The 24,232-nt window shown below is 45.0% G+C and overlaps 1 protein-coding gene across 1 annotated transcript in view; it reads left to right on the forward strand.

The window, feature by feature from the left end:
• The first annotated feature begins 239 nt into the window (after positions 1-239).
• Positions 240-24,232, forward strand: part of MYO1E (myosin IE) — a 188,770-nt gene continuing 164,777 nt past the window's right edge. Inside the window, exon 1 of the mRNA XM_008706040.2 lies at positions 240-372. Coding sequence (XP_008704262.1) covers positions 370-372 — 3 coding nt within the window. The 5' untranslated portion in view covers positions 240-369. The remainder of the gene's footprint in view (positions 373-24,232) is intronic.

Raw genomic sequence — 24,232 nt, forward strand, 5'->3', positions numbered from 1 at the left:
TGCCGGAGGAGTACAGTGTAAGTGGCCGAAGAAAGAAGGAGCGATCCTGGCTGCGCAGCTAGGCAGACGCGCGGAGAGCATCCGACTCACTTAGGCGGGCGGCGAGCGCCTGGTCCGAGTGCACCCCTGCCTTCGGTAGCATGTGCCCCGCCTGCTAAGTCGCCTCCTTCTCGCCCTCACCTAGCGCCGCCGATCCCGCCTGGATGGAGTCCCTCCAGGGTTCCCATTGGCTCCTGTGAGTGCTTGGGTGTCGAGAGCCTGTTTTTGGCGAAGCGGACCAACTTTTGAAGTTCGCCCAGGAGCCTGCGTTCCAGCCCCAGCTCCCCGGCAGCCGGACCCGGCAGAGGCGCGACCGCTGCGCGAGTCACCATGGTGAGTTGGCCGCGCGGCGTCCCGGGACGCCTGACCCTGGGACGGAGCAGGAAGCGCCGGCGCGGGGCACCCACCTTGGGCGCGCAGCCGAGGCCAGGGGTGGAGAAGGTGGACGCGGGAGGCGGCACGTCGCGAGCTCTGATTGCCGGCCGCTTGCCGTAAACCCTGGGTGGGGGAGAGGGAGTGAGGGGCCAAGGAAAACTTTCTTTCAAGTCGCTCTGGGCGCCGCGAAACTTTTTGTGGCCGGGTTGCTATGGCTGCCAGCTGTCGGAAGCCAGCGTGTGGGCAGCTCCGCGCTCGGGGGCGCGGCCCTCGGCGGGGACCCCTCTCTTCCCGCCGGGACGGTGGGGCAGCGCCGGTGCCCCTGCCGTCGCGCCCGCGGCTGCGGGGATCGCGGCTCCGCGGCGCGGCAGCCGGCTCGCCGCGCCCCCTCCCCAGCGCGCCCCGCGCTCCCCTCCCCGCCGGCGGGCACGGCTGCCTCCCCGCCCCTCCGCCCCCTGCGCCGCCCGCAGCTGTCCCGCCTGGCAGCCGCCCGCCGGCGGGGGCGGAGCGGGCAGCACAAAGGCCGGCGGCACCGCCAGGTAGGCCGAGCACCTGGCGCTGGGCGGGCGGCTGAGAGCGAAAGTGACCGGGCGCAGCCGGCACCCTCGCCTGCCCCGATTTCGCGGGGCGCCCGCCCGTTGGGTCTTTGCGCCGGAGAGGCCGAGTAAACACCCCCACCCCCCACCCCTTCCCCGAGGGCGAGGTGACTGGCGCTTTTCGGGTGTACCGCGAACCGGTCGCACGGGAGGAAGTCGAGTGTTTTGTTCTTTTTCCTTTGGCACTTTGGGAATACATGGAAGTGGTTGACTTCTTCTATGACTTGGTTCTGACTTTTCCTCAACCCGCCCCCAATAGCCACTCCGCCCCCATTAACCTGAACCGCATCCCCCGGGGCTTGGTATGGTGTACGTTGCTTCCCCAAGCACAAAAGCAAGGACTCGGTTTTGAAGAGATTGACAGTCCATCCGAGAAGGAAAGAAAAAAAAAAGTTCTACTGCAGGGCTTCGTAGTTTCCACACTTGCTTCTTTTCAAAGAGCCCTGCTTGGGTGGGTGACCGGATCCTCTTCTGCTTGTTTTGTTCGTTTTAATGACTGTGAATGTGGAGTTAGGTCAAAACGGTAACTAGTACAGCACCAATTTAAAAATCTGTCCTGCTTGACCAGCCTGAGAAATGGGGCAGAGGCCCATCCGAATGTACATACAGAACTCTAGACCCAGTGCTGTGTTTATTTAAAAGAATGCTTGAAAACAAAACCATCTTTAAAAGGTTATCTTTGACAGCAGCTTTTTTTTTTTTTTTTTTTTTTTTACCTAATCCAAAATTGTGTCACCTCTGCTCTTCCCTAAGAGGACACTTTATCTGTAAATAAATTTCCTTTTTAAGTTTCAGGCTTTAAGAAGTCAGTCTAACCTACATTATTTTTGGAACCCCTGTAAGAGACCCATTTACTTACACTGAGTGTGTGGTTGGGTGCAGGAGCCACCTGAGTGGGCCACTACCTGATTGGCCACTTGAACTTAAGCAATGTGATAGTCCTAGTACTTCGGAATTGCTATAATTATTTTCCATGGTTCAATATTTCTAAAAAAAAAAAAAAAAGAAAATCAATGTGTTTATGTCAAGAGCTTAAAGAAACTTAACTGAATTCAAATACTTGAGTGCTACCTTGAGAAAATTCCCTTTCTCTTAGTTAATTCATTTTTCTTGCTGGGTACACGACCAAGTAGTCTGAGATGCCTTTTCTGGAGACCTCGGAATCTCCGTGCTCAGTTCGGCTGCAGTGCTTTTGAAGAAAATGGTCATCAAAGGGTGCAGAGGGGGCACGTTCTAAGGGAGAGAATTGTTTCCAGAGTTGTGTAGTGTGTCTGTGGGAGGACAGGGTGTGACCTACCTATTGATGGGTTCCCTGCCAGCAGCATAGATGACCCCGTTGGGGGCAGCCAGGAGACTATCAGTGCATCAGGAAAAAAGTTGAAACAGGGGCGCCTGGGTGGCACAGCGGTTAAGCGTCTGCCTTCGGCTCAGGGCGTGATCCCGGCGTTGTGGGATCAAGTCCCACATCAGGCTCCTCTGCTGGGAGGCTGCTTCTTCCTCTCCCACTCCCCCTGCTTGTGTTCCCTCTCTCACTGGCTGTCTCTATCTCTGTCAAATAAATAAAATCTTAAAAAAAAAAAAAGAAAAGAAAAAAGTTGAAACAGCTGCTGTCCTGAAATCGGAGATGTGCCATAGCTCAATCTTCTAGATGTAGAGTAACCTGGCAAAAATGAAATGAATCATTTCTTCTCTGGCTTGAGACGTTGTTCATTAGGTATGTGAGTTTGTCTGAGAGCAGAGCATCACCCATCTTAAATGGTCAGAAACCTCAGTTATAATGTTTACTGTTTATATAAGATGGTTTCGAGCCAAATGAGGCTTCATTTCGTGTTTCACATCTGTCTGGGTCTGCCCAGCTGCATCCTTCAGCTGCTTAGAACAGGAAGAGAAGGGGCATTGCCTTCAGTGGGTGTGGCTGAGGGTTAGCATGGAGAATATAATTCATCGGGCCCTTGCCTGGGCGGTAGGGAGCGCACCTATATTGTTGTTTGCGTGTTTGTGTGTGTGATCTTTTAGGAAGTCTGGTAGCACATCAGGAAGACTCTCCACCCATCCCTGAGGCCCTACCAAGACTCATTCAGTTGTGACTCATAAGGAATATTGTCCTTTTCTGATTCATGAGCACAATATCCAGTGTACAGTTCACCTCCTATCTCTTTGCTGAAAGTTCCCTTTGGAACACTTTTCTCCATCTTTGGAGAAGCAACAACACTACCAGGCACTATTAATTTGTACCTTTTTCTGTAGGAGACTTGAAGAACTGAAAAAAAAAAAAAATCTCTGCATGTCTTTATAATTTAGTATACCTTGGTTAGGAGGGTACAACAGTCTCCTTTGTCTTTAATCAATAATCATACCCTACTAAGATTTCGCATCTGGCTTTATCATTTACAAAGGAAGTTCTGCTTTGTGGCCATGACAGCTTGGACTGTCTGAAGCTCTGCTGTATACTTTGGATGCAGAAACTATTATTCATAGGGCTTCTCTGAACTTAAATATACTAAAATATTGTAGTAGATCTGAATCGGCCATCCCCTCAGGCTGTGGTCAGGAGACATCCCCTTTTCCTCACATATTACTTGTGAGTAAATTGCAGATGTCAGTCATAAAAAATACACAGGAATAGACTTAGGAACCTAGCCATCTGTCAGAGAGCTGACTACAAGGCAGGTAAGTTCCTATGGGTGCAGGCAGGGCATGTATTTAGAAAGCCTGGAATCCATTTCAAATGTGTTTTCTGGGAAGGTAACCTAGTCCATTCCCACTGATTTAGTTTATCAAAATTGCTAATAGTTTCCTGGCCAAAACGACAGAATACAAAACCAAAATAAAACAAAAAATTGGGTTGAGGTATAGAAAAAAAATTTTTTTTTTAAAGATCTTATTTTTAAGTAATCGCTACACCGGGCTCAAATTTATAATCCTGAGATAACACAGGGCTCAAATTTATAATCCCGAGATCAAGAGACTCTTGGTCTGAGGCAGCCAGGCACCCCCAGAAAAGTTTTGATGGGCGCTGAGGGGTTAGGGAAAGATGTGGAGTTCACGACCTCATCTAGGGGCCAGTGTGAGTTGGCCAGCCTCATGGTTAAAGTTTGATCAGCGCGGGGCACGAAGGGAAGGCCAGTGGAGCAGCAGATGGAGAGGGACGAGAAGTGGAGGAAGCAGACAGTTGTGGAAGGTGGAGGCCACCTCCCCCACACTCTTGCTGGGGATTTCAGCTTTATCCGTGGTTGCAAACTCAAATATCTACAGGATACAATTTTCGATGGGGTGAGGCTGGCCCCTAGAGAGTAAATATGCCCCTCTGAAAAGGCACCATTACTCGACCTTAGGCCATGGTTAGTTGTATCTACCATATTACCATGGTTACATCGACCATATTACATATTTCAAGGGAAGCTGGAAATCCAAATTGTTATGCCGGGCCTGCTTAATTTTTAAAGTGTTCTGGTCATTGCTGAGAGGCTGAACACCTGCAGGTCAGCTGTTTGCAGCCACTCTATTGTAAATCTCAGAGTGGTATCCCTGCGAACAACATGCTTCCTTCCATTCATTCCCCAGCAGGAAGATCTAAGCTTCAGCTATATGCCAGTAACGGTGTTTTATGGATGCATCCACACCTTCCCACTGGGTTTCCCTTAAGAAAGGGAGTTGTTTGGTATTTTCAGCACATGGAACCTCCAAGCTATGAACAGGGAAAATCTGCATCCAGATTCGAAGCTATCTATACACCAGTGTGGGTATGTAAATTGTGTTGAGTGGTGAGGGTGTATATTGAATTTCTCTTTCTTAACTCATCACCCCCCTCTTTGGGTGAAAATGCCCCCCTGCCCTATACTAAGCATGCTGGACCTGTTATTCCTCCTTTCCCAGTTGACTCTCATGAGTTTGAGGTCTGTCTCTGGGGTTCTTCTTGGGGCTAGATAATGAGCATTTTGGTAAATATGACTTGGAATATGACTTTTTGCTCCTGTACTCAGTGTTAATGTCATGAGCTCATGTGAGACTAAATAACAGAGAGAACATGGAGTACTTTGCAGCTCCTAATGAGAAAGGATTGAGTCTCATTACTTGGTAAGAACTTGTGAAAGCTTTCATCAGCTTCAAAAAGCAGAAATATTTTGAACCCTGTATACAAATGGAAAGTTTTATGAGCTTCATTATGGAATATGTAGAAATTATGTACAGTCATGATTTTCCAAGTATGAGTCACCTACTATTTTTTTCGTACGAAGCTGCAGCAATTGTGTGTTCATCAATATGTGATTAAAATGGTGAGTTTTTAATATTTTTATTTTTTTTACCTTGATGGGACTTAATATTTGCAGAGCAATAAGAGTGTTAAAGGTTAAATGCCAAAGGTATTAAAAATAAACATCTTGGCCTTACAAGCACATTCTGTAATAATGGTAAACAAATTGTGTTTTGAATTTCAACCTCATAATTTATTTTGGCAGAGACAAAAGGTTTTGGGGCATCCTAGGAAAGTTTTTTTGTTTCTGGGGTTTTGTGTGTGCCTGTGGGGGGGGGTGGTTGTTTTTGTTTTTTGTTACCTATCTTTATGACAGCCACACTTGAGAGAAGCAGAACTAGTCAAGAGTGCTCCGTGAAATAGAAGCATTGGCTTTAACAAGCCTTGGAACCTGCAACTGGACCTCCCAGTGAGGTCAGCCTTCCCTTCTGAGTTGCCACCAGGGAACAATGGCATTAATGTACAAAGCACTGCTGAATGGCCGTTTAAGAAAATCTATTTTTCTTACTTCCTTTATGACCTAAAATGTTAGTGTTCGGTCTGATCACCCATCTTACTCACCAGACTTCACACCACGGCCCTCTCAGCTGTTTCTGGAAGTTACATTCTGCCTCACAGGAGAAAAGATGGGCCCTACCGAAGACATGAAATATCATATAGAACAGGCTTTGGAGGACAAAGAGGACGTGGCTCTTTCCAGGAATAAATAGAAGAACTGCTCTGAAGGGGGCCGGATTATTCTCTCCCATGTTTTGAGTTCTTTGTTTTTTTTTTTTTTAATTTTCTTTTTTTTTTTTAAGATTTATTTATTTGACAGCCAGCAAGAGAGGGAACACAAGCAGGGGGGAGTGGGAGAGGAAGAAGCAGGCTCCCAGCGGAGGAGCCCGATGTGGGGCTCGATCCCAGAATGCCGGGATCACGCCTTGAGCCGAAGGCAGACGCTTAACGACTGAGCCACTCAGGCGCCCCCATGTTTTGAGTTCTGATGTGTTTGTTAAAAGTTCATTCATGGGACTTTATAATGATATGCTACGTGTGAAAAGTAAAACATACTATATTGTAGACCGCCCAGGAGAGTGTTGAAGAATTCTATCCTAGAGGCATCTGGTTGGCTCAGTAGGTGGAGTATGAGACCTTGATCTGAGGTTGTGAGTTCAAGCCCCACGTTGGGTGCAGAGATTACTTAAAAAAATAAAATCTTAAAAAAAGAATGCTATCCTCAGTCTTTTTGCAGGATTTTTATAGAGAGGTTTAGAGGGGTTAAATGACTTCTGAAGCCTCGGAGAGAGGATTTGGCTGAGCTGGTGCCAAGACCCAGGTTTTTTGATCCCAACCTAAGAAGGCTTTTCCCACCAAACCGTAGTGGTGGATTAGAGTTTATTTCCTTAGAGTCTAGACATGACTCTTTCTTTCTTTCCTTCAAAAAAGCCTGGTTGGAGATGGAAGGTCATTTATTTTTGATTCATTATTGTAACAACTTTAAAAGATTTTTAGAAATAAATTTAGAAGAAACCACCCATGATACCACTACCCTAACAGTAATTATTTTCCTGTCTTTGGGTTTCCTTCCAGCCTATCCAAGTGCACATCACTTTTCTGTAGTTGTGCTTATGGGGCAAATGTACAGTTTGGGCTCGATATTTTCCCACCTGTTTTATAAATCCTTTTCCTTGGTAAGCATATTTATCATATTTAGGGGGTAGTATGATAATTTCCATGTACCCTGATTATCCAGCCTGTCATAAGTGTACAGAAACTTTGCCTCCAAAGCTATGTCCGGGGGAGGCCCTCTCTGTACGCCCTGGAACCACTCTGGTCAGTAAAGAAGTGCTCAGCCATGTGTTAATCCTGAGACATGTAGCCCCCTCTTTGGTGCAGAGCCGGAAGCAGGAGAGGCAGGCTTGGGCAACACTCCACACTCCCAAATCCTGGCTCAAAGGTGGGTGCTATTGGTAGATTATGGTGTTGGGACTCAAACATGTGACCACCAGCGGGTGCTCAGGCCTCTGGCTCCAACTTAACAAGTGTGAGCGGTCTTATCAGAGAAGGCAAGTAGTTGGGAGATGGAGAGCTTTGAACCCCAAAGTGGAAAAGACAACAGTAGTTGCAAAAGAGGTTATAGGACACCTGCTTAGTATGTAGGAATCCTTGCCAAATATGGTGGCAACCACTGGGAAATCACAGATGAATTAAGCGCTGCCTTGTTTGTGAGGAGCTCAGGGTCCAATGGAGGAATGATAACAAAGAGCTTTCATTTTGTGATGAGTTCATTTCGCCCTTGCACCAGTGATGGTTTTTGCTGCCATTTTACAGGTAAGAAACCAAAGTGTAGCAAGGGAAGGAGAACTGTTAAGGGGCCTACAACTGGTATGTAATGAACCAGTTCTGTTAATTTTATGCTCTTTCACAAGCAATTGCATGAATTGTTTCTAATTTGAAATTTCTGAATCCAGGTATCTGTATAATGCTTAATCATTTCACATACTTCTGGGGGAAGGTAAAGTTGATTAAAAAACAATCTATCTTAGTTAATTTTACTCAGTAGTACCAGAGTGGGATAATTCAGACCCAAGAACATTGCCTATAATGAGTAGTAAGGGTCTGGGCTTTAATTTCCTTGTTTTGCAACTTGGCATATCACAAAGTTTGGGTACTGGATGATATCACACAGGGAATAAGTGGAAAAGTAAAAGTCATGTTAGAAAGGTCTCTGACCTCAATTAGATTAAAAAGGTAGAAAATAAGGGAGACAAGATAACCACAAGAAATCTAGCCTGTTAGTCCTTGTACATGACAGAAAACAAATAAAAACTTAGGATACCATATCATTAGTCTCTTAGTGATTTCATTGGCGTGACCAGCATTTGATGTTGACAGCAACTTAACATAACCTTTCTTGGCAATAGAATGATTTGGACAGTATCATTGTCCAATTGTAGGGCTTTTCAGCACCAAAAAAAAAAAAAGGTTGCTTTTAGTGACCCGCGTAGGTGCAGACCTTTGTTATAAGAAATTTGGACTGAAATGTAGACGGATCTATTAAGCTATTTTAGAGTCTAAATAAAGATGGCTTCCTCCGAGACTTGGGAACGCTCAAATGCAGAAATATGTCTAGAAAATGATAGCAATTCAACTTTCCCCTATCAGATTGTCAGACATTCCTAATATTTGGGGGTGTCCTGAGGTCCTCTGAAAACATGTTGGAAGCTATTGACCTGTCCCAACAGTGTTTGTAAGAGTAAAATCAAAACCAAGCAGGAACAGTCTAAATGCCCATTATTAGAGAAATGCATAAGTACATGCGACTTATTGATAATAGGGTATCAATATGGATAGATCTCACAAAAGTAGTGTTTGGTAAAGAGGCAAGTTGTAGAAAGATACATATAATAAAAACCATTTAAGAAAAATTAAAACCCACGAAATTATATATATTATTTGGGGATATATATTCTTGTATATATTCTTTTAAAAATGCAAACCAATGGACTGGAAAGATACCGAATTCAAGCTGCTAAAGAGGGAAGGAGAAGGCCTTCCTGGCTGGCTCGGTTGGTAGAGAGTCTGACTCTTGATCCCAGGGCTGTGAGTTCAAGCCTCAGCTTTGGTGTAGAGATTACTTTAAAAAAAAAAAAAAGTTGGAGAAAAGGGAAAAGACCGGGTCAATTGACTAACACTATTGGTAATGTTTTATTTGCTTTGTATATTAGTGAATACAATAAAATAGTATTGTTAATTCTGGCCAGTGTGTGCCTAGATACTTACGTTATTCTCCATACTTTTAACATCCTTTTCCAATTAAGAAAAGACACATAAACATACAATTCTTCATATAATTTTAGGAGGTTCATAAACCTCTGAAGCCCATACATTTTCATTCCAAGAGTTGTAGCAAACATTGTGTTGAGATGAATATTAGGGAGTATGGTCAATTGTGGATCTGTGTCAGATTATTTTAATTGACAGTTGACATACAATCAAATCATTATTAAGTCCCATTAAGTGTTATGTAAAGTGTCGTTAGGCATTGCATCCCAGGATGTTTAGTACATTCGTCACCTTTTCTCACCCTATTGTGTCTGCTGGCTTTTGGTTTAAGAAACCACCCCAAACTTGGTAGTTTAAGCAATCAACATTTATCATATTTCTCATGATTTGTGCATTGGTGGGGCAGTTGTGGGCTGGATGGTCCTCAGATCCCTGTGGTCAGCTGATGGCTTGGCTAGGGAGGGGTGATCTAGGATGTGCTCACTCCCATGTCAGATATCTGCCCAATTTCGCGTGGGGCAGTGGAGGTGCCTTGGCCATGTATCTTGTCACAGCCGGCCAGTCCGGGCTTGTTTACATAGCGGTGGACACAGGATTCCCATGAACAGTGAAAGAGAAAGCAAGCCCCAGCACACACGTGTTTAGAACCTCAGCTTGCATCATGCTTGCTGTCGTCCCATTGGCCAAAGCGAGTCACGTGGCCAAGCCCAGAGTCGGTGTGGCAGAGGACCACGTGAGGGCTCAGCGACAGTTCTGGGTGAATACGTGGAGGCAGGAATAGACTCAGTGGCAGCCTCAGTTTCTCCCTGGCTGACCCCTTGAACCTCTGTTAGGGCCGAAGCTCCCATGGCTCCTGATAACGACGACTGCTTTTTTCCCAAAGCACGAGGGATTGGAACTGCCATTCTTTCGCATTATGGAGACTCAGTATGATCTTTAAATTGCTATTTTTGTTGGAGAAAAAAAGTAAAAGCAGAAGCTAACAACCAGAAGAAAAATAATTCTCTATCTGTTAGAGGGAGCTTTGTGAAAATAACAAATATTTTACAAGTAAGTCCAAACTGAGAGTGCAGTGAATCATGCCAAACCAGTCTGGGCTGTACGGCCTGTTGGACAGAGGGGTGGAACAATACTGTTTGGAACAGGTGGGGACAATACTGCTCACTGCCTAATCCTGCCGTTGCAGCCAGCACTGAGCTGCCATGTGGACAAAGACTTGCTTCACACACACAAAAATACTTTTTTGTCTTGGTTGAAAGTCGTATCTTTTGGACTGTAAGATGGTGCCCCAAATAACCCCATGTCAATTCCATATCCTCTGAGCCACGGGCTGTGCTGTCCGCGGGCTCCTCAACGAGATGTGAATTGAGGATTCACTTAGCTTTGGACACGGTTCTCAAAAATCCATTAACCCGTGGATCTTTCACTTTGCCTTTCTCATTTTCTCCCTCTCTCTTTTTAAACTACACAAATGGGGAGAAAACTCATCCCCCCAGCTTCAACAAACTTGACAACTCATGGCTGATCTTGTTTTCTTCATTTTGTTCATGGGGTGTATCACACTGATTGACTTCTGGATGTTGAGCCATCCCTGAATCCCTGGAATAAATCCCACTTGATCTTGGCATATGATCATTTTGCTGTATTACTGAATTTGGTTTGCTAGGATTTTGTTGAGGAGTTTTGCATCTATGTTCATCAGGACCTGTGATTTTCTTGTGGTGTTCTTGTCTGGTTTTGGTCAGGGTAATAATGGTCTCGTAAAATGAAGTATTCCTTCCTCCTTCATTTTTTTTTTTTTTTAAGATTTTATTTATTCATTTGACAGAGATAGAGACAGCCAGCGAGAGAAGGAACACAAGCAGGGGGAGTGGGAGAGGAAGAAGCAGGCTCCCAGCGGAGGAGCCTGATGTGGGGCTCGATCCCATGACGCCGGGATCACGCCCTGAGCCGAAGGCAGGCGCTTAACTGCTGTGCCACCCAGGCGCCCCCCTCCTTCATTTTTGAATTTGAGAGGGGCATTAATGCTTCTTTAAATATTTGGTAGAATTTACCAAAGTCATGATATGGTGTTGGTAAGTTGTATGTTTCTAGGAATTTATCCATTTCTTCTAGGTTGTCTAATTTATTGGCATATAATTGTTCCAGTCCTGTTTTCTGTATTCTCACCTTCCCTTGGTTTATTTTGGAGCAAATCTTAGGTATCATTTTATCCTATCTGTGTATCAGGTTGGCTTTTAAATAAGCAAAACAGCTCTTGGCACTAATCACTCTTTGGTAATTCCCTCTGACTTTTAACAGTAGGGGCTTTTNTTTTTTTTTTTTTTTTAAGATTTTATTTATTTATGTGACAGAGAGACAGCCAGTGAGAGAGGGAACACAGCAGGGGGAGTGGGAGAGGAAGAAGCAGGCTCCCAGCGGAGGAGCCTGACGTGGGGCTCGATCCCAGAACGCCAGGATCACGCCCTGAGCCGAAGGCAGACGCTTTAACGACTGCGCTACCCCGGCGCCCCAGTAGGGGGTTTGTTTTACAGAATAACGTAGATATCTCCAGTCACTGGGCAGTCTTCTTGATACTTGTCCCCATTTCGTCTGCAGGAGTATGGAGCAATGATATCTCGGCATATGTTGTCTTGGATTGCAGGATGGGGGTCACTCCGTACCCCGCAGTCTTAACTCTACTCAGGCACTATATGATTAATTAGGGTTCATAGAACCCAGTTCATGGTTATTGGTCTCTTCATCCCTTCTTCCACATGCCTGCATCATGGTGATGACTCTACAAATAATATTTGTTGCTTTCAAAGATCAGATGCATTTAGATGTAGACTGCCAGATAAGAAATATCCTGGAGACTTGGGAATTCAATGAAATTGTTTGCTTAAGTTTGTGTCCATGTTCATATGTGCATTTTTTCCTGGGAAGAAGATTCATAAATCCCCAAAGTGGTCCATGGCCTCCTCATATGTCCCTCTAAGGTCCAAAGAATTTAAATAACCCGACCAAGGTCGCTTGGCAAATTAATAGAAGAGGTGGCCTTAGAGTTACAAGTCTTTTTCTCTTGAGCCACAATCCAGGGATCTTGGTCCTAAACCTGCTTTTACTGGAAAAGTTTGAAAACCAAAGATAATAAAGCACTAGAGAAAAGGGAGGTGGAAAGTGGTAAGTTAAATTTTTTTGTAAGATTCCTGTAGACACTAAACCATTATAAGTTACCGTGAAGTAATGGTAGGTCTTATTTTTTGGCAACTAACTTGATTTTTCAGAATAAAAATAAAACATAGAAGGCTGCCTGGGTGGCTCAGTCAGTTAAGCGGCTGCCTTCGGCTCAGGTCATGATCCCAGGGTCCTGGGATCGAGTCCTGCACTGGGCTTCGTGCTCAGCAGGGAGCCTGCTTCTCCCTCTGCCTGCCGCTCCCCCTGCTTGTGCTCTCTCTTTGTCTCTTTGACAAATAAATAGAATCTTTAAAAAAATATATAAAAAATAAAAATAAATCATAAAAACAGAGTCACAGCATTGGTCTTATATTTATTATGTTTTTAAATTCTCCAGTGATCACAAAGAGAAGTCTGTACTTCCAATATAGACTTCAAATATAAATCAAGGGCATAAGGTTTTGACTTTATGTAAATAATTGAAAGCTCCTTATTTTCCTGGGAAGGATTTATTGTTATTAATTATAAAATTAATATTTATTAATTGAGGGCACATAATGAGAAGGAAATTGCTGGGCTCCAGTGACTGGATGGTGGAGCAGATTTCTGTGCTCTGTTTCTGTTATCTAGGACTAGGGTTTAGGGTGTAGGGGAAACAAAAATTAGAGCTTGGATAGCCTCTTCCTTCTAGCTCTTTCTCTTCCTTGACCCAAGCCCCTTCCACATCCTCTATCTAGTGTTCTGTTCTTTCCTTACGAGGTTCTTGCCTTTCTAAATGCAGAAGGGTTGGAGAAGGCAGGAGGCATAGTTTGCACTTGCCCAGAAGTGGGACGCATAATTAAGGCCGCCACAAGAAGGGCAGCCTTCTCCTCCCACCTTGGTCGCAGCCCTCTTTCTCATCCTCGGTGGAAGCCTGCTTAGCACCTCTCCAGTGACTGTGGAGCACCAGCATGTCAAGTGTTGTCTGGTCTACAGAGGCAACAGGCACTGTCATCGTTGTTTGGGGGGATGAATCAGTCTTCAGTTTTTGCAGCAGTCGTACGTCCGTGTCAGGTACATATTTTATGTACTCTACATCTAAGATGTAGCGAATGAAAGATTCCACCAGTTGCCGAGTCCTCTGGATTCGACCTCTGCAGTGTTGCTTCAGTTTACCTTTTTGTTTTATCCCTTACCTGGATCGCCTGGCCAGGTCCAACCACTTGCTGTGCCCTTTACAGGCTTGGATGTTCTCAGTTTGGCTGATGTTTAGCCACAGTTAATTCCCCATCCCAATGGTCTAATTCTCCTTTTAGGCCAGTCCCAGTTCCACCTTCTTGGGTCTCAGAGTTGGAAGTTGTCTTCAAAATCCCATGGCTGTCTCTGTCTGCAAAGGTTTCATGATTGTTTATGCACCATTTATCTTCTCTTCTGGTCAGTTACTTTTCAGGTAGAGCCCTTATTCATCTTTGTATCCTACCTCATTTTGTGATTTGTCTTACTAGGTATATAGTACTAATTTTTATTTTGTAGAAAGTTTGAGATAAGCCTAAGTGCCATATGACTTTCTCAATACTTGCATTCTTTTTCTTTTTTTAAAGATTTTATTTCTTTATTTGAGAGAGAGTGTGAGCAGGGAAGGGGCGGAGGGAGAGGGAAAAGTAGACTCCCCACTGAGCAGGGAGCCCATGTGGGGCTTGAATTCAGGACCCCGAGATCATGACCTGAGCTGGTCAGACGTCTAACCAAGTGAGCCACCCAGGCACCCCCAGTGCTATTTTGAAACATACTGGGGAAAAATACTTGCCTTTCCTTCTGTTGTGTGTGAGTATAGTCTTTAAAACCACCCCCTTGGTCTTTATTTTGAGTAGAGAGAGGGCAGAACTGCCCACACGCCAATAAACTGCTGCTCTTGGTTACTCAGTTCATGGAGTGAAACAGGGAGGGGTGAGGCAGTGAAAGCACCCTGTGATTCAGATGTCACCGGAGCCTTTGATTTTAGTGGGAACGATGAAGTTGGCTGATGTCGGTGTCACTCCTCACTTCATTCAGCTTGCCTCTGGAGAGATGGAATGGTGAGGACAGAGAGGAAAAGGAGGATAAAGATACTTAAAAGGGCACCCGAAAGCCGAGCCGCTCATTCACTGAAGGCAGGAGAATCAGTGTGCCCATCGTACCTGTCTTCACTCACCAGCCAGCGATCATGTTGAAACCAGGGCAAACACCACTCCCTTGCCCCCCAGCTGCTTGGGAATCTGTGAAGAAAAATAGTTCTCCCAGAAAATGGAATCTATTGTATCTGTTGCCAGTGATCTTCACAAGTGCGGATGTTTCAGGAACAGGCAGAGATACAGATGGAGGAAGGGATTGAAAGAATCGAAATGGGATTTTGAAGCAGTACGCTTTTTTAGTCGCTTTGTGGTTTTGGAGGACAGGTTGAATTCAGATGTTTAAGATTCACAGATAATCCAAATACTGGTAAATTCAAACTGGCCTCGTGAAATCTTTGTGCTGGAACTCATCAGCTAACAGAATGGGCGGACTTGCACGTTTTGAGCTTTCTGGAGTATGCTTTCCACACTCCACTCCAGGTGGATGGGGTGAGGTATTCTAAGTTCTCCAGAGAATAAAAAAATGGCCTCCAAGGTGAGGCAGGTAGAAAGGGGAGAAGTCCGAGTAACTGGTGGGGTCTGGAAAGATAGGTATGATCACCAGTTAGAACATTCTGAGTGAGATTTTGAATGGCTTATAGACTAGGAATAGCGGAGTTGAGACAGGCAAGGTCCGTTGGGGCCCTCCTACCAATGGGGTTTTTGAGTGATACTAATTCATTAAATATTTGTTTATTGTCCTGTCCTACTGATGTAGGAAAGATGTTAGGGTTCTAAGCTGACCACAAAGAAAGAATTCTTGAGACGTCTCTGGTGCAAAAAGGTGATTTTTATTAAAAGCACAGGGACAGGACCCGTGGGCAGAAAGAGCTGCACCGGGGTCATGAGGAGTGGCCCATTCTATACCCTCAAGTTGGGAGGGGGTTAGGGATAGCGTAAGTCTCTAAGGAATTTTGGAAGCAAGGTTTCCAGGACCTTGAGGGGCTAGTTATTGTTAGGAAAAGGTCTTTTATTACTGTCTAGTAAAACCTTAGTCATGAGACTTTTCTGATGTATATCGGTGTGGGTCATATGCTTGGGGGATGATTGCCAACTTGTATCTTGGGGGGGGGGGTGGTTAGAGATAAAGGAAGTTTCCAAAGGAATTTTTACATGTTAAAGTAGATTTACAGGATCCTGGGGGATCAGGCTAAGCTTGCCTTTTGCCCTTAGCCAAGCCTTAACATCGAGGCGGCTGAGTTCCTGGAGGAATGTCACTCTGCCTGTTTTAAGGACTTGTGAATGGGCTGTAAATAGTAAGGAAATTAGGTTTTCTTTTGCCTCTGTTTCCCACATCACGACTAGGCTGTCCTTAAGGGGACACCGTCCATGTCACACTCATTTTTCTGTTTCCATCACCTGGCGAAATGCCTGGCATGTGGTAGAATCAGCAACTTTGCTGAATGGAACCAGACTGTTGTTCCCCACTAGACTGAAAATGCAGGCAGAGCTGAAAGTCGCCAGTGCAACTTGGGGGTGGCATTGCAGCCTCCAGAGAATGAGGATTGATGAGAGCTGGTGGATTACAGTAGACAACTGATTGTAAACTGGAAATGTTTTTCAAAGATAAAAATAGGCCCCTCAGATAAAACCTTTTGAGTTTTGAGCTTCCTTTTGAGTTTTCTTTTAATAGAACAGGATATTAGCAACTTCAGCTCAGCTCCTGGAAGGCAGAGACGGCAGAGGGAAGCTGGTGGGCTGGAATGGCCTCTACATCCGACTCTCACTCTCTTTATTACAACCTTCACGCAAAGAGGTTACGGGATTGCCCAAGGCCACACAGCCAGTCCCAACTTGCCCCTTTAAGGGGGAGTGCTGCCCTTTCCAAGCAGACATGGAAACAAAAATCACCCAGGCTCTCTGGGGAGAAGTTCCCAACTCCAAAGGGGACCATTCCAAATCAGGTGTGAACTGTGACTGTTTTGGGTGATATAAAAGATAGGATAAGAAGGTTTTCCTCGTTCAGCTATGTGGACCATCAGAATGTAAAATTATTACCTGATCGAGTTTCTATCTGTTCAGGTTTAAAGTGGAGAATTTACTGCCTTTTTTTTTTTTTCACCTTAGTGTACTAACCACTCACCTGCCCCAGTGGGATCTGGTTTTGCCCTCCTCCAAAGGCCAGTTTATCTCCGAGGAGACATGCTAATGGCTTAATTGTTTTGTTTATTCTGCTCTCCACCAATTCCGGTAGCTTCATTTGCATTGAGAGTAGAACTTTTTTTTGAGTGTCTTGGCATTTCCTTTGGTTTTGAATGGCTCTTAACGTTTGCTCCTGATGTTTTTTTTGAAAGGTTGGTTAGCTCTTAGTGATAGGTGTGGCCTTCCCTAAATTGGAGTTTTTCTGGGTGTGGGATAGAGAAAGTGAAAGGGACGGATTTAAGAAAGAAATCATAGGCACTGTGTCTATACAACAAGCAGTAGATTATTCTGGAGCCTGATCTTAATGCAGCTATGTTCACTTGGCTCCCATACTTGAGTTTTTGGGGTTAAAAGATTAATGCATGCAAAGGAATGTTGATATTTAGCCTGACAAACTGTGCCTTTACAGAGCTGTGGTTTGCTTTTCAAAATGTAGAAATGTAGAGAAGGTTTGTTTCTTCACCTATGACAAAGAACTCCAAATATGAGACTATCTGGCTCATGTAGTAAATGCATTTTTTAAGTTTCACGTAAATGACACATTTTGGATCAAAAAACTTTGCAATGCACTAGGACAATAATTCTCAGTGCAGGGTGGAATTGGACTTTGGGAAGGGGAAGACTCTCGGAAGGGTGGGTTGAAGAAGCTTAAATACACTGAGGTTGGTTAAATCGGGTATACTGGCCTCTTGAAATGCTTTCTTTCTGGGGCACCTGCTTCTTCCTCTCCCACTCCCCCTGCTTGTGTTCCCTCTCTCGCTGGCTGTCTCTATCTCTGTCGAATAAATAAATAAAATCTTAAAAAAAAAAATCAGCAGATCTGGGGTGGGGCCTGAGGTTCTGCAGTTCCCAGAACATCCGAAGAGGTGCCTATGCTGCTGGCCCGTGGACCCCAGCCGTGATCCGCACGTGTCCAGGAACAGACAGCTCCTCTCACAACAGAACTTCCCTTCAGGTGACCCTCAATGTAAATCCCTCCTCTGCCACTTTTCAGATGGGTGACCCCAAGCAGGTTACCTACCCCGTGTGTTCTGTTTCCCCGTCTGTAGGAAGAAAACGAACACCTACCTCAAAGCAGGTACAAAGTGGGACAACACAGAACGGATCCTCAGTAATTATTCATTCCAATAACAGATTTCTCTTCTCTTCTCTTGGATGCTGTGAAAAACTGTTAAATTTACAGACGCGTACTCCCACAACAAAAAGGAAGGTCTCCAGAGGGAGTTACTGAGAATGCAAAGCACCAAATACCTTCAGAAACTAGAGAAGCTACTGAAAACTTTTATCATCATGTAACCTTGCATAATTACAAACACGTCCAAAAATAGCATAAATCATTCAGACAAATACGGGATCATAACATCAAGATCTCCTACATGATTTCCCAGCTCTGAAATTTCCATCCTCCAGTTTGTAGGAAAGAAAGCATTTTTTAAAGAGATTTTATTTATTTACTTGAGAAAGAGGGAGACAGTGGGAGCGCCGGGGAGAGGCAGAAGGGCAGAGGGAGAGGGAGAAGCAGCCTCCCGGCTGAGTGGTGAGCCGGATATGGGGCTCGATCCCAGAACGCCGGGATCACGCCCTGAGCCGAAGGCAGACGCTTAACCGCTGTGCCACCCAGGCGCCCCAGATCTGCTGATTCTGAATCTGCAATTTAAAAGCCCGCAGGTGATTGAAAGCACTAGGAACCCTGTGGTCCAAGCAAGGTAACACACCATGAAACATGTCCCCAGAGGAAGTCTGGTGGTTGTCCTCCAAGATATCATCTTACAAGGACAGGATGCAACCACTCCATACTCTCCAGTTATCTTGCTGAAGCAAAAATGGAAGGGCAATGTTTAGGAGTGGGACGGATGGAAGGTTCTGTCCGAGGCCATTCTGGAGTCAGATGCGTGCAATTGGTGGCTGTCTACACCATGCTTGCAAAGCCCTCTGCCCAGAATGGCTCCTCCATGGCAACTGTCCATGCCAAGCTTTACCGTCACTGGTCCCTCTGAGCTGCTGCACTGTTCTTGGTAGCGTGTTGGTCGGTTAATATAGCACCTCACTGTAAACTACTCTGTCAAACCTTCTAAGCTGCCCAAGAACAGATTTTGTCAGGCTGGAGAGAGAGAAGGAGATCCAGAGTGGTAATATCAACAGCACAAAAATAGAGAAAGTCATTGAAAAGAGCCTGGCCTTCAAAACATTCCAGTCTTGAGGATAGAGGAGGTGTCCTTTACCTTCTCTTCCTCATTGGTTTACCTTTTAGTATTTCCCAAGACATCTAGACCGGAGACATTTGGGTTCTTGTCTGTCCTTCTCCCTTCCAGATTCCTGCTGATTTCCAAGTCCCTTGCGTGTGTCCTCCCTTTTCCCAGCTGTCACCCTGCTTTGAATCTGCATTGTCTTATGCTGGGACCAGCACAAGAGTTTCCTAAGTGATCTTCACTGTCTTCCCCCTGTAATTCACAGAAACAGCATGGCCACAGTCATTTTCCTGGTAATAACAGCTTTGCACCTGTCACTCTTACTCAAAAACTCTCAGCTCTTACAGAAAACAGGCTAAAGGCCAAAATGTGGTACTGTCTCAAATCTCTTCCAGGCTGCCCCTGTCCAACTCTTATTTTCCAGTAGGCCTTCTGGAATATGTAAACTCCCATGGGGCAGCCTGAATGCCTTGTCCCTGCTGTTAGCTCCTAGCATAGTGTCTGCACACAATAGGTTCCCTCTCTCTCTTTTTTTAAGATTTTACTTATTTGACAGAGAGCGAGAGTGAGCACAAGCAGGGGGAGCTGCAGGCAGAGAGAGGGGGAGAAGCAGGCTCCCCACTGAGCAGGGAGCCCAATGGAGGGCTCGATCCCAAGACCCTGAGATCCTGAGCTGAACTGAAAGCAGGTGCCTCACGGACTGAGCCACCCAGGCGCCCCAGCATACAACAGGCTCTCAATAAATATTGACTGACTGAACAAATGAATGAATGAACAGATTCTCATGTCCATGCTTTAGAGTCGGGCTAGAATTCACTCCTTGGTCAGGCCATTCTTCATAACTGGCCTCCCTTTCCGTTCTTGCCATTTATCCGAATCCTCTGAGGCCCATATAAAGGCTCGTTTCCTGGAAACCTTTGGTTTAGCTCACTGAGTTCATTCCTTCTTCAAATCATAGCCCTTATCATGGACTTACTTATTTGGTACTTAGTTATATTTGGTACTTGCAATGCTGTCTGTCTGTGTGTGAGTCACACTGTATAGAGTATAAGTCCCTCGAGGTCAGAAATGATTTACGTTTCTTTATACTCTAAAGAATTTATCATCTTTCCCTTTGGCCTGTGCACATTTCCCTGCCTTGTTGCCAGGTCATTGGCAGTTCTTTCAAGGCACCTGGGCTGGGTGTGATGCTTGCTTGTGGGTGAAGCACCCCTCCCCTCAAGAATGCACGTGGTCCCTGGGGCGGGGCCCGCCTCATCTGGTTTCTCTTTGTGTCATCTACGGTTTGTTGAAATGATGGATGCTATAAGCTTTGTCCATCTGAATTTTATGTCCCTCCTTCTCATTCTGCTCCATCCACAGAACTCGCCTTTCTGCACTCATGCAAGTACAATCGTAGTGAATGAAAGTCTATGCTGTCGTGACTCAGTGTGTCCTTCTCGTGCGAACGTGCGTCAGGAGCCACCCGAGGCAGCGGGAGTGGATCTGTTCTACTCTGAGTGGGAGGCAGCCTGGTGATAAAAGAGGTTTCTCCCCCTTACGTTTCCTGGAACTAAAAAGAACAAATTATTTAACTCTGTGCTTCAATTTCTTTCTTTCTTTCTTTGCCTTCTCTTTTCTAGTGGTGCTGCATTGAGTAGTAATATGAACATTATAAAATGCTTTGAATACAATCATGGTGACATGCACAGTATCACAACGCTATCACAGTTGAAGCTCTGTACTATATGCCCCTCCTTTCTGGCTCTCCTGCCTCCACCCGCCGCCCCCCTCCCCTTCCCCCAAGGCTGGAGGCAACTCTTCCTAATACAGTTATTACATAAGGATTTTTCCAACAAGGAAATACATGAAAATTGGAATCAATTGAGTAGGGTTAGAAATGTTTCAAGAAAACAGACACAGCTCTGCTTGACCTGCTCGGCTTCAAATGTTCACATCTTACTAGTTTGGGGAGGGATGAATGGCAGAGAAGAGAAATCGCAGAATGAAATGAATTAGTAATGAATTCATTGAATTTGGGCAGGGTGGCTTGCCTATTTGAAAAATTCTTGGCAAAATTTCTCATCACCCTCCTCCATAATTGGCTGGGTAATTTAAAGAAGGCTTATTGCATTTGAATTTTCTGAATAGAGCGAGTTCAGTTCAGCCTTTTGTATATGGTAGATTGTTCGAAGTGCATTGCTGGAAGTGGGGAAAGACACCTTTTTCTGCCTTCTTCCGGCGCTGGAGGAAGGACAGGCTTGTCTAGAAGCATGCTAAACCCATGATTATATCCTTTTCATAAACTTGACAAAATCTTCTGTTAGAAAATTGCAGTTGGGGGGCGCCTGGGTAGCGCAGTCGTTAAAGCGTCTGCCTTCGGCTCAGGGCGTGATCCCGGCATTCTGGGATCGAGCCCCACATCGGGCTCCTCCGCTGGGAGCCTGCTTCTTCCTCTCTCACTCCCCCTGCTTGTGTTCCCTCTCTCGCTGGCTGTCTCTCTGTCACATAAATAAATAAAATCTTTAAAAAAAAAAAAAAAAAAAGAAAATTGCAGTTGGAAGTAGAAATACTATAAGAGGCATATATACATATATATCCATGCTTAGGTGTTCACCGGAGAAGTTATGGGAGGAAAATAAAATAATTAATTACTAACCAAAATAAGGTTTCTAATGATCCTTTTTTCTCCCTCCTCTGCCTGGGTGCCCCCCCCCCCATTCCCCAAGTCTTATCTGTGCTCAAGAAGATCCCATCCCCTCCAACAAGCCTTCTCAGACCCCTTCCTCTTCCATATGTCCATGGCACCTTCCCTCATGCATCCTGGTCTGTCTTCTGGTAGGACACTCAGGATTCCATGTCTCACTGAGATGCGGCCCCCTGGAGTTCAAGGGCTTGTTCCCGACACCAGCCAGCAGTCTCCATCTCGTTTAGAGGCACCCGTGGACCTTTTAAAAATGTCAGCCACTGGACTCCATCCTAGACCAGTCGAAAATCAGAGCTCCTGGGGTGGGACTCAACTGTATTATCTTTCACCATTTCCGGGGTGATTCCTGAAAGCAGCCAGGGTTGAGATTCGGGGTTGGTAGTAATACTGGAGAGTGTTGACTGTGCCATAGTTGGGTGCACCGTCAAATGCAGATCAGCCAGGAAATACGTCTGCCATGCCGCCGCGAGCCACTGAGGAGATTTGGGGTTTGTTGTGGTTGTTTTTTTGGGGGTTTTTTTGTGAGGGAATGGGGGAGGGGACAGGGAGTATATTTGTTTAATGCATCTGACTTCTGGAAAAGGGAAACTAGCTCCCAGGGGCCGTTATAAAAGAGGAACCAATACGTGAGCAGCCCTTGAGGCTTCAGCGGCGGCATGGCTCGAGCAGCCCTCGGCCCCGGCCCGCTGTGGTGTTGTACCCTCGAGCAGAGCCTCCAAACCATGGCAGCATCTCAGTCCACCTGCGGAGGTGGTTTTCAGTAGGCTTGGGGTGAGGTTCAGGCATCTGTTCTTCACAAGCGTTCTGGGTGACTCCTGAGAGCTTGAGAACCACTGCTCTGCAGGTCTGTGGAACTGAAAACAGGGTGGGTGTTGTGTCATAAGCACTGGGTCTTTTTTTGGGAGGCAGGGCGGGGGGTCTTTCCTAGATTGTTTTTCTTACCCCAAAGTTATACAATCATACATATATTTTCTCTCGAAAGTTCAGCTCCTTATATCAATCTAAAATTTACTTTTCTGGTGTGAGAGACCACACCCCCTAGAACTTTTTCCAAATGGATATTTAAATAATGGTTCCAAAAGTAATTTATTAAAGGGGTGCCTGGGTGACTCAGTCATTAAGCGTCTGCCTTGGGCTCAGGTCGTGATCCCAGGGTCCTGGGATCGAGCCCCAAGTCGGGCTCCCTGCTCGGCGGGAAGCCTGCTTCTCCCTCTCCCACTCCCCCTGCTGGTGTTCCCTCTCTTGCTGTCAAATAGATAAAATCTGTCTGTCAAATAAATAAAATCTGAAAAAAAAATTATTGAAGAATGCATTCTTCATCCTCTGCTCTGAAGTGCCACCTTTATCCTCTGTTATATTCACATCTGTATTCTGTTTCTGGCCTTTTCTAGTCCACTGATCCTTTTCTCTATTCTTGAGCCAACCCCCAATATCATGCTGTGCAATTCCTCTAGTTTTAGAATGTGTTTTTATATTTGTTTGGCCAGGACCTCCCTAATTATATTCCTTCGTAAATGAGTTCTTGGCGGTTCACCTTCATTCACTCTTCCAGATAAAATTTAGGATCATCATGTCAAAGTTTCAAAACAAAATCTCTTTAGAACTGAAATTGGAGTTGCATGAACTCTCTGGAACAGTTTGAGGTGAGCATTTCTATAATGGAGCCTTTTTATCCACAAACATAGTGTCTGTCTTCCTCAGCTCTTATGGGACCTCCAATAAATCTTTGTGCTTTTCTTACATAGCTCTTTCACATTCGTTATTAAGTTTATTACTGGTATTTTATGACTTTTGTTCCTAGTTTAGATGGGACCTTTTCCATAACATTGTCTTTTGAAAATATTAATCGTTTTTTCCCCATATTTTATTCTGATAGTCTAATGGATATCACGTCACTACCCACAGAATTAAGATAAGAATCTCATTTATCTGAATATGAAGGGTATTCTGGTTCATTCCATCTTTATCATTTATTTATTTATTTATTTATTTATTTATTTATTTATTTATTTATTTAAAGTAGGCTCCACGCCCAGTGTGGTGCACAACACAGGGCTTGAACTCACAATCCTGAAATCAAGACCTGAGCTGAGATCTAGAGTTGGGCACTAAACCAACTGAGCCTCCTGGGCATCCCTGGTTCATTCCTCCTCAGATGTCCTAGCATACTCTGCCTAGTTCCGTTTCTTCATTACTAGAGCACTTGGACCATCAGGTCATCATTCTGAAGATTCTTGGTGGCTGTATGTCCCATGACTTGCAGAAGGGGCAAAAAGTGGACCAAAAGAAGCAGTAACAGGACACACCTTCTTCTGAGCAGAACCCTGATAGGGGCCAGCTGTTCAGTGATGCGTCTCTTCTTCCTAAAGGTCAAGAAAGCACAGTGAAAAGAAGAGAAAAATGTTTTAACTGTACTTAGCAGAATGAGGGATTCAGAAGTGGGAGTCAGACTTTGCTTTAGAATCTCAGTAGGGAAGGGCCATTAGGGTGGCTCAGTCAGTTAAGCATGCGCTTTTGGCTCAGGTCATGATCTCAGGGTCCTGGGATCGAGCCCCACATTGGCTCTGCACTCAGTGGGGAGTCTGCTTGAGATTCTCTCTCCCCCTTTCCCTCCCCCCCCCCCCGGTTTGTCAAATAAATAAGCAAATCTTGAAAAAGAAAAAAGAATCTCAGTAGGAAAAAAGACTGATTCCAGGAATCAAATAATTCTGAGGACTAATTATATAAAAATATTTTACAAACTATAAAGTGATACTCAAATGTATTAGGAAGTACTAACTCCATGTGTTTTAGCTACATTTAAAAGACTTCCAGAAAATAAACAGTGTCGTTGCTGGATAAAACTTGGTCTGTCTGCCCCAGGATTCTTGCTGTGGCTTTAAAGGAAGTTTTATATG

This window comes from Ursus maritimus, unplaced genomic scaffold (assembly GCF_017311325.1).
Source record: "Ursus maritimus isolate PB19 unplaced genomic scaffold, ASM1731132v1 scaffold_35, whole genome shotgun sequence".
Classification (NCBI taxonomy): Eukaryota; Metazoa; Chordata; class Mammalia; order Carnivora; family Ursidae; genus Ursus; species Ursus maritimus.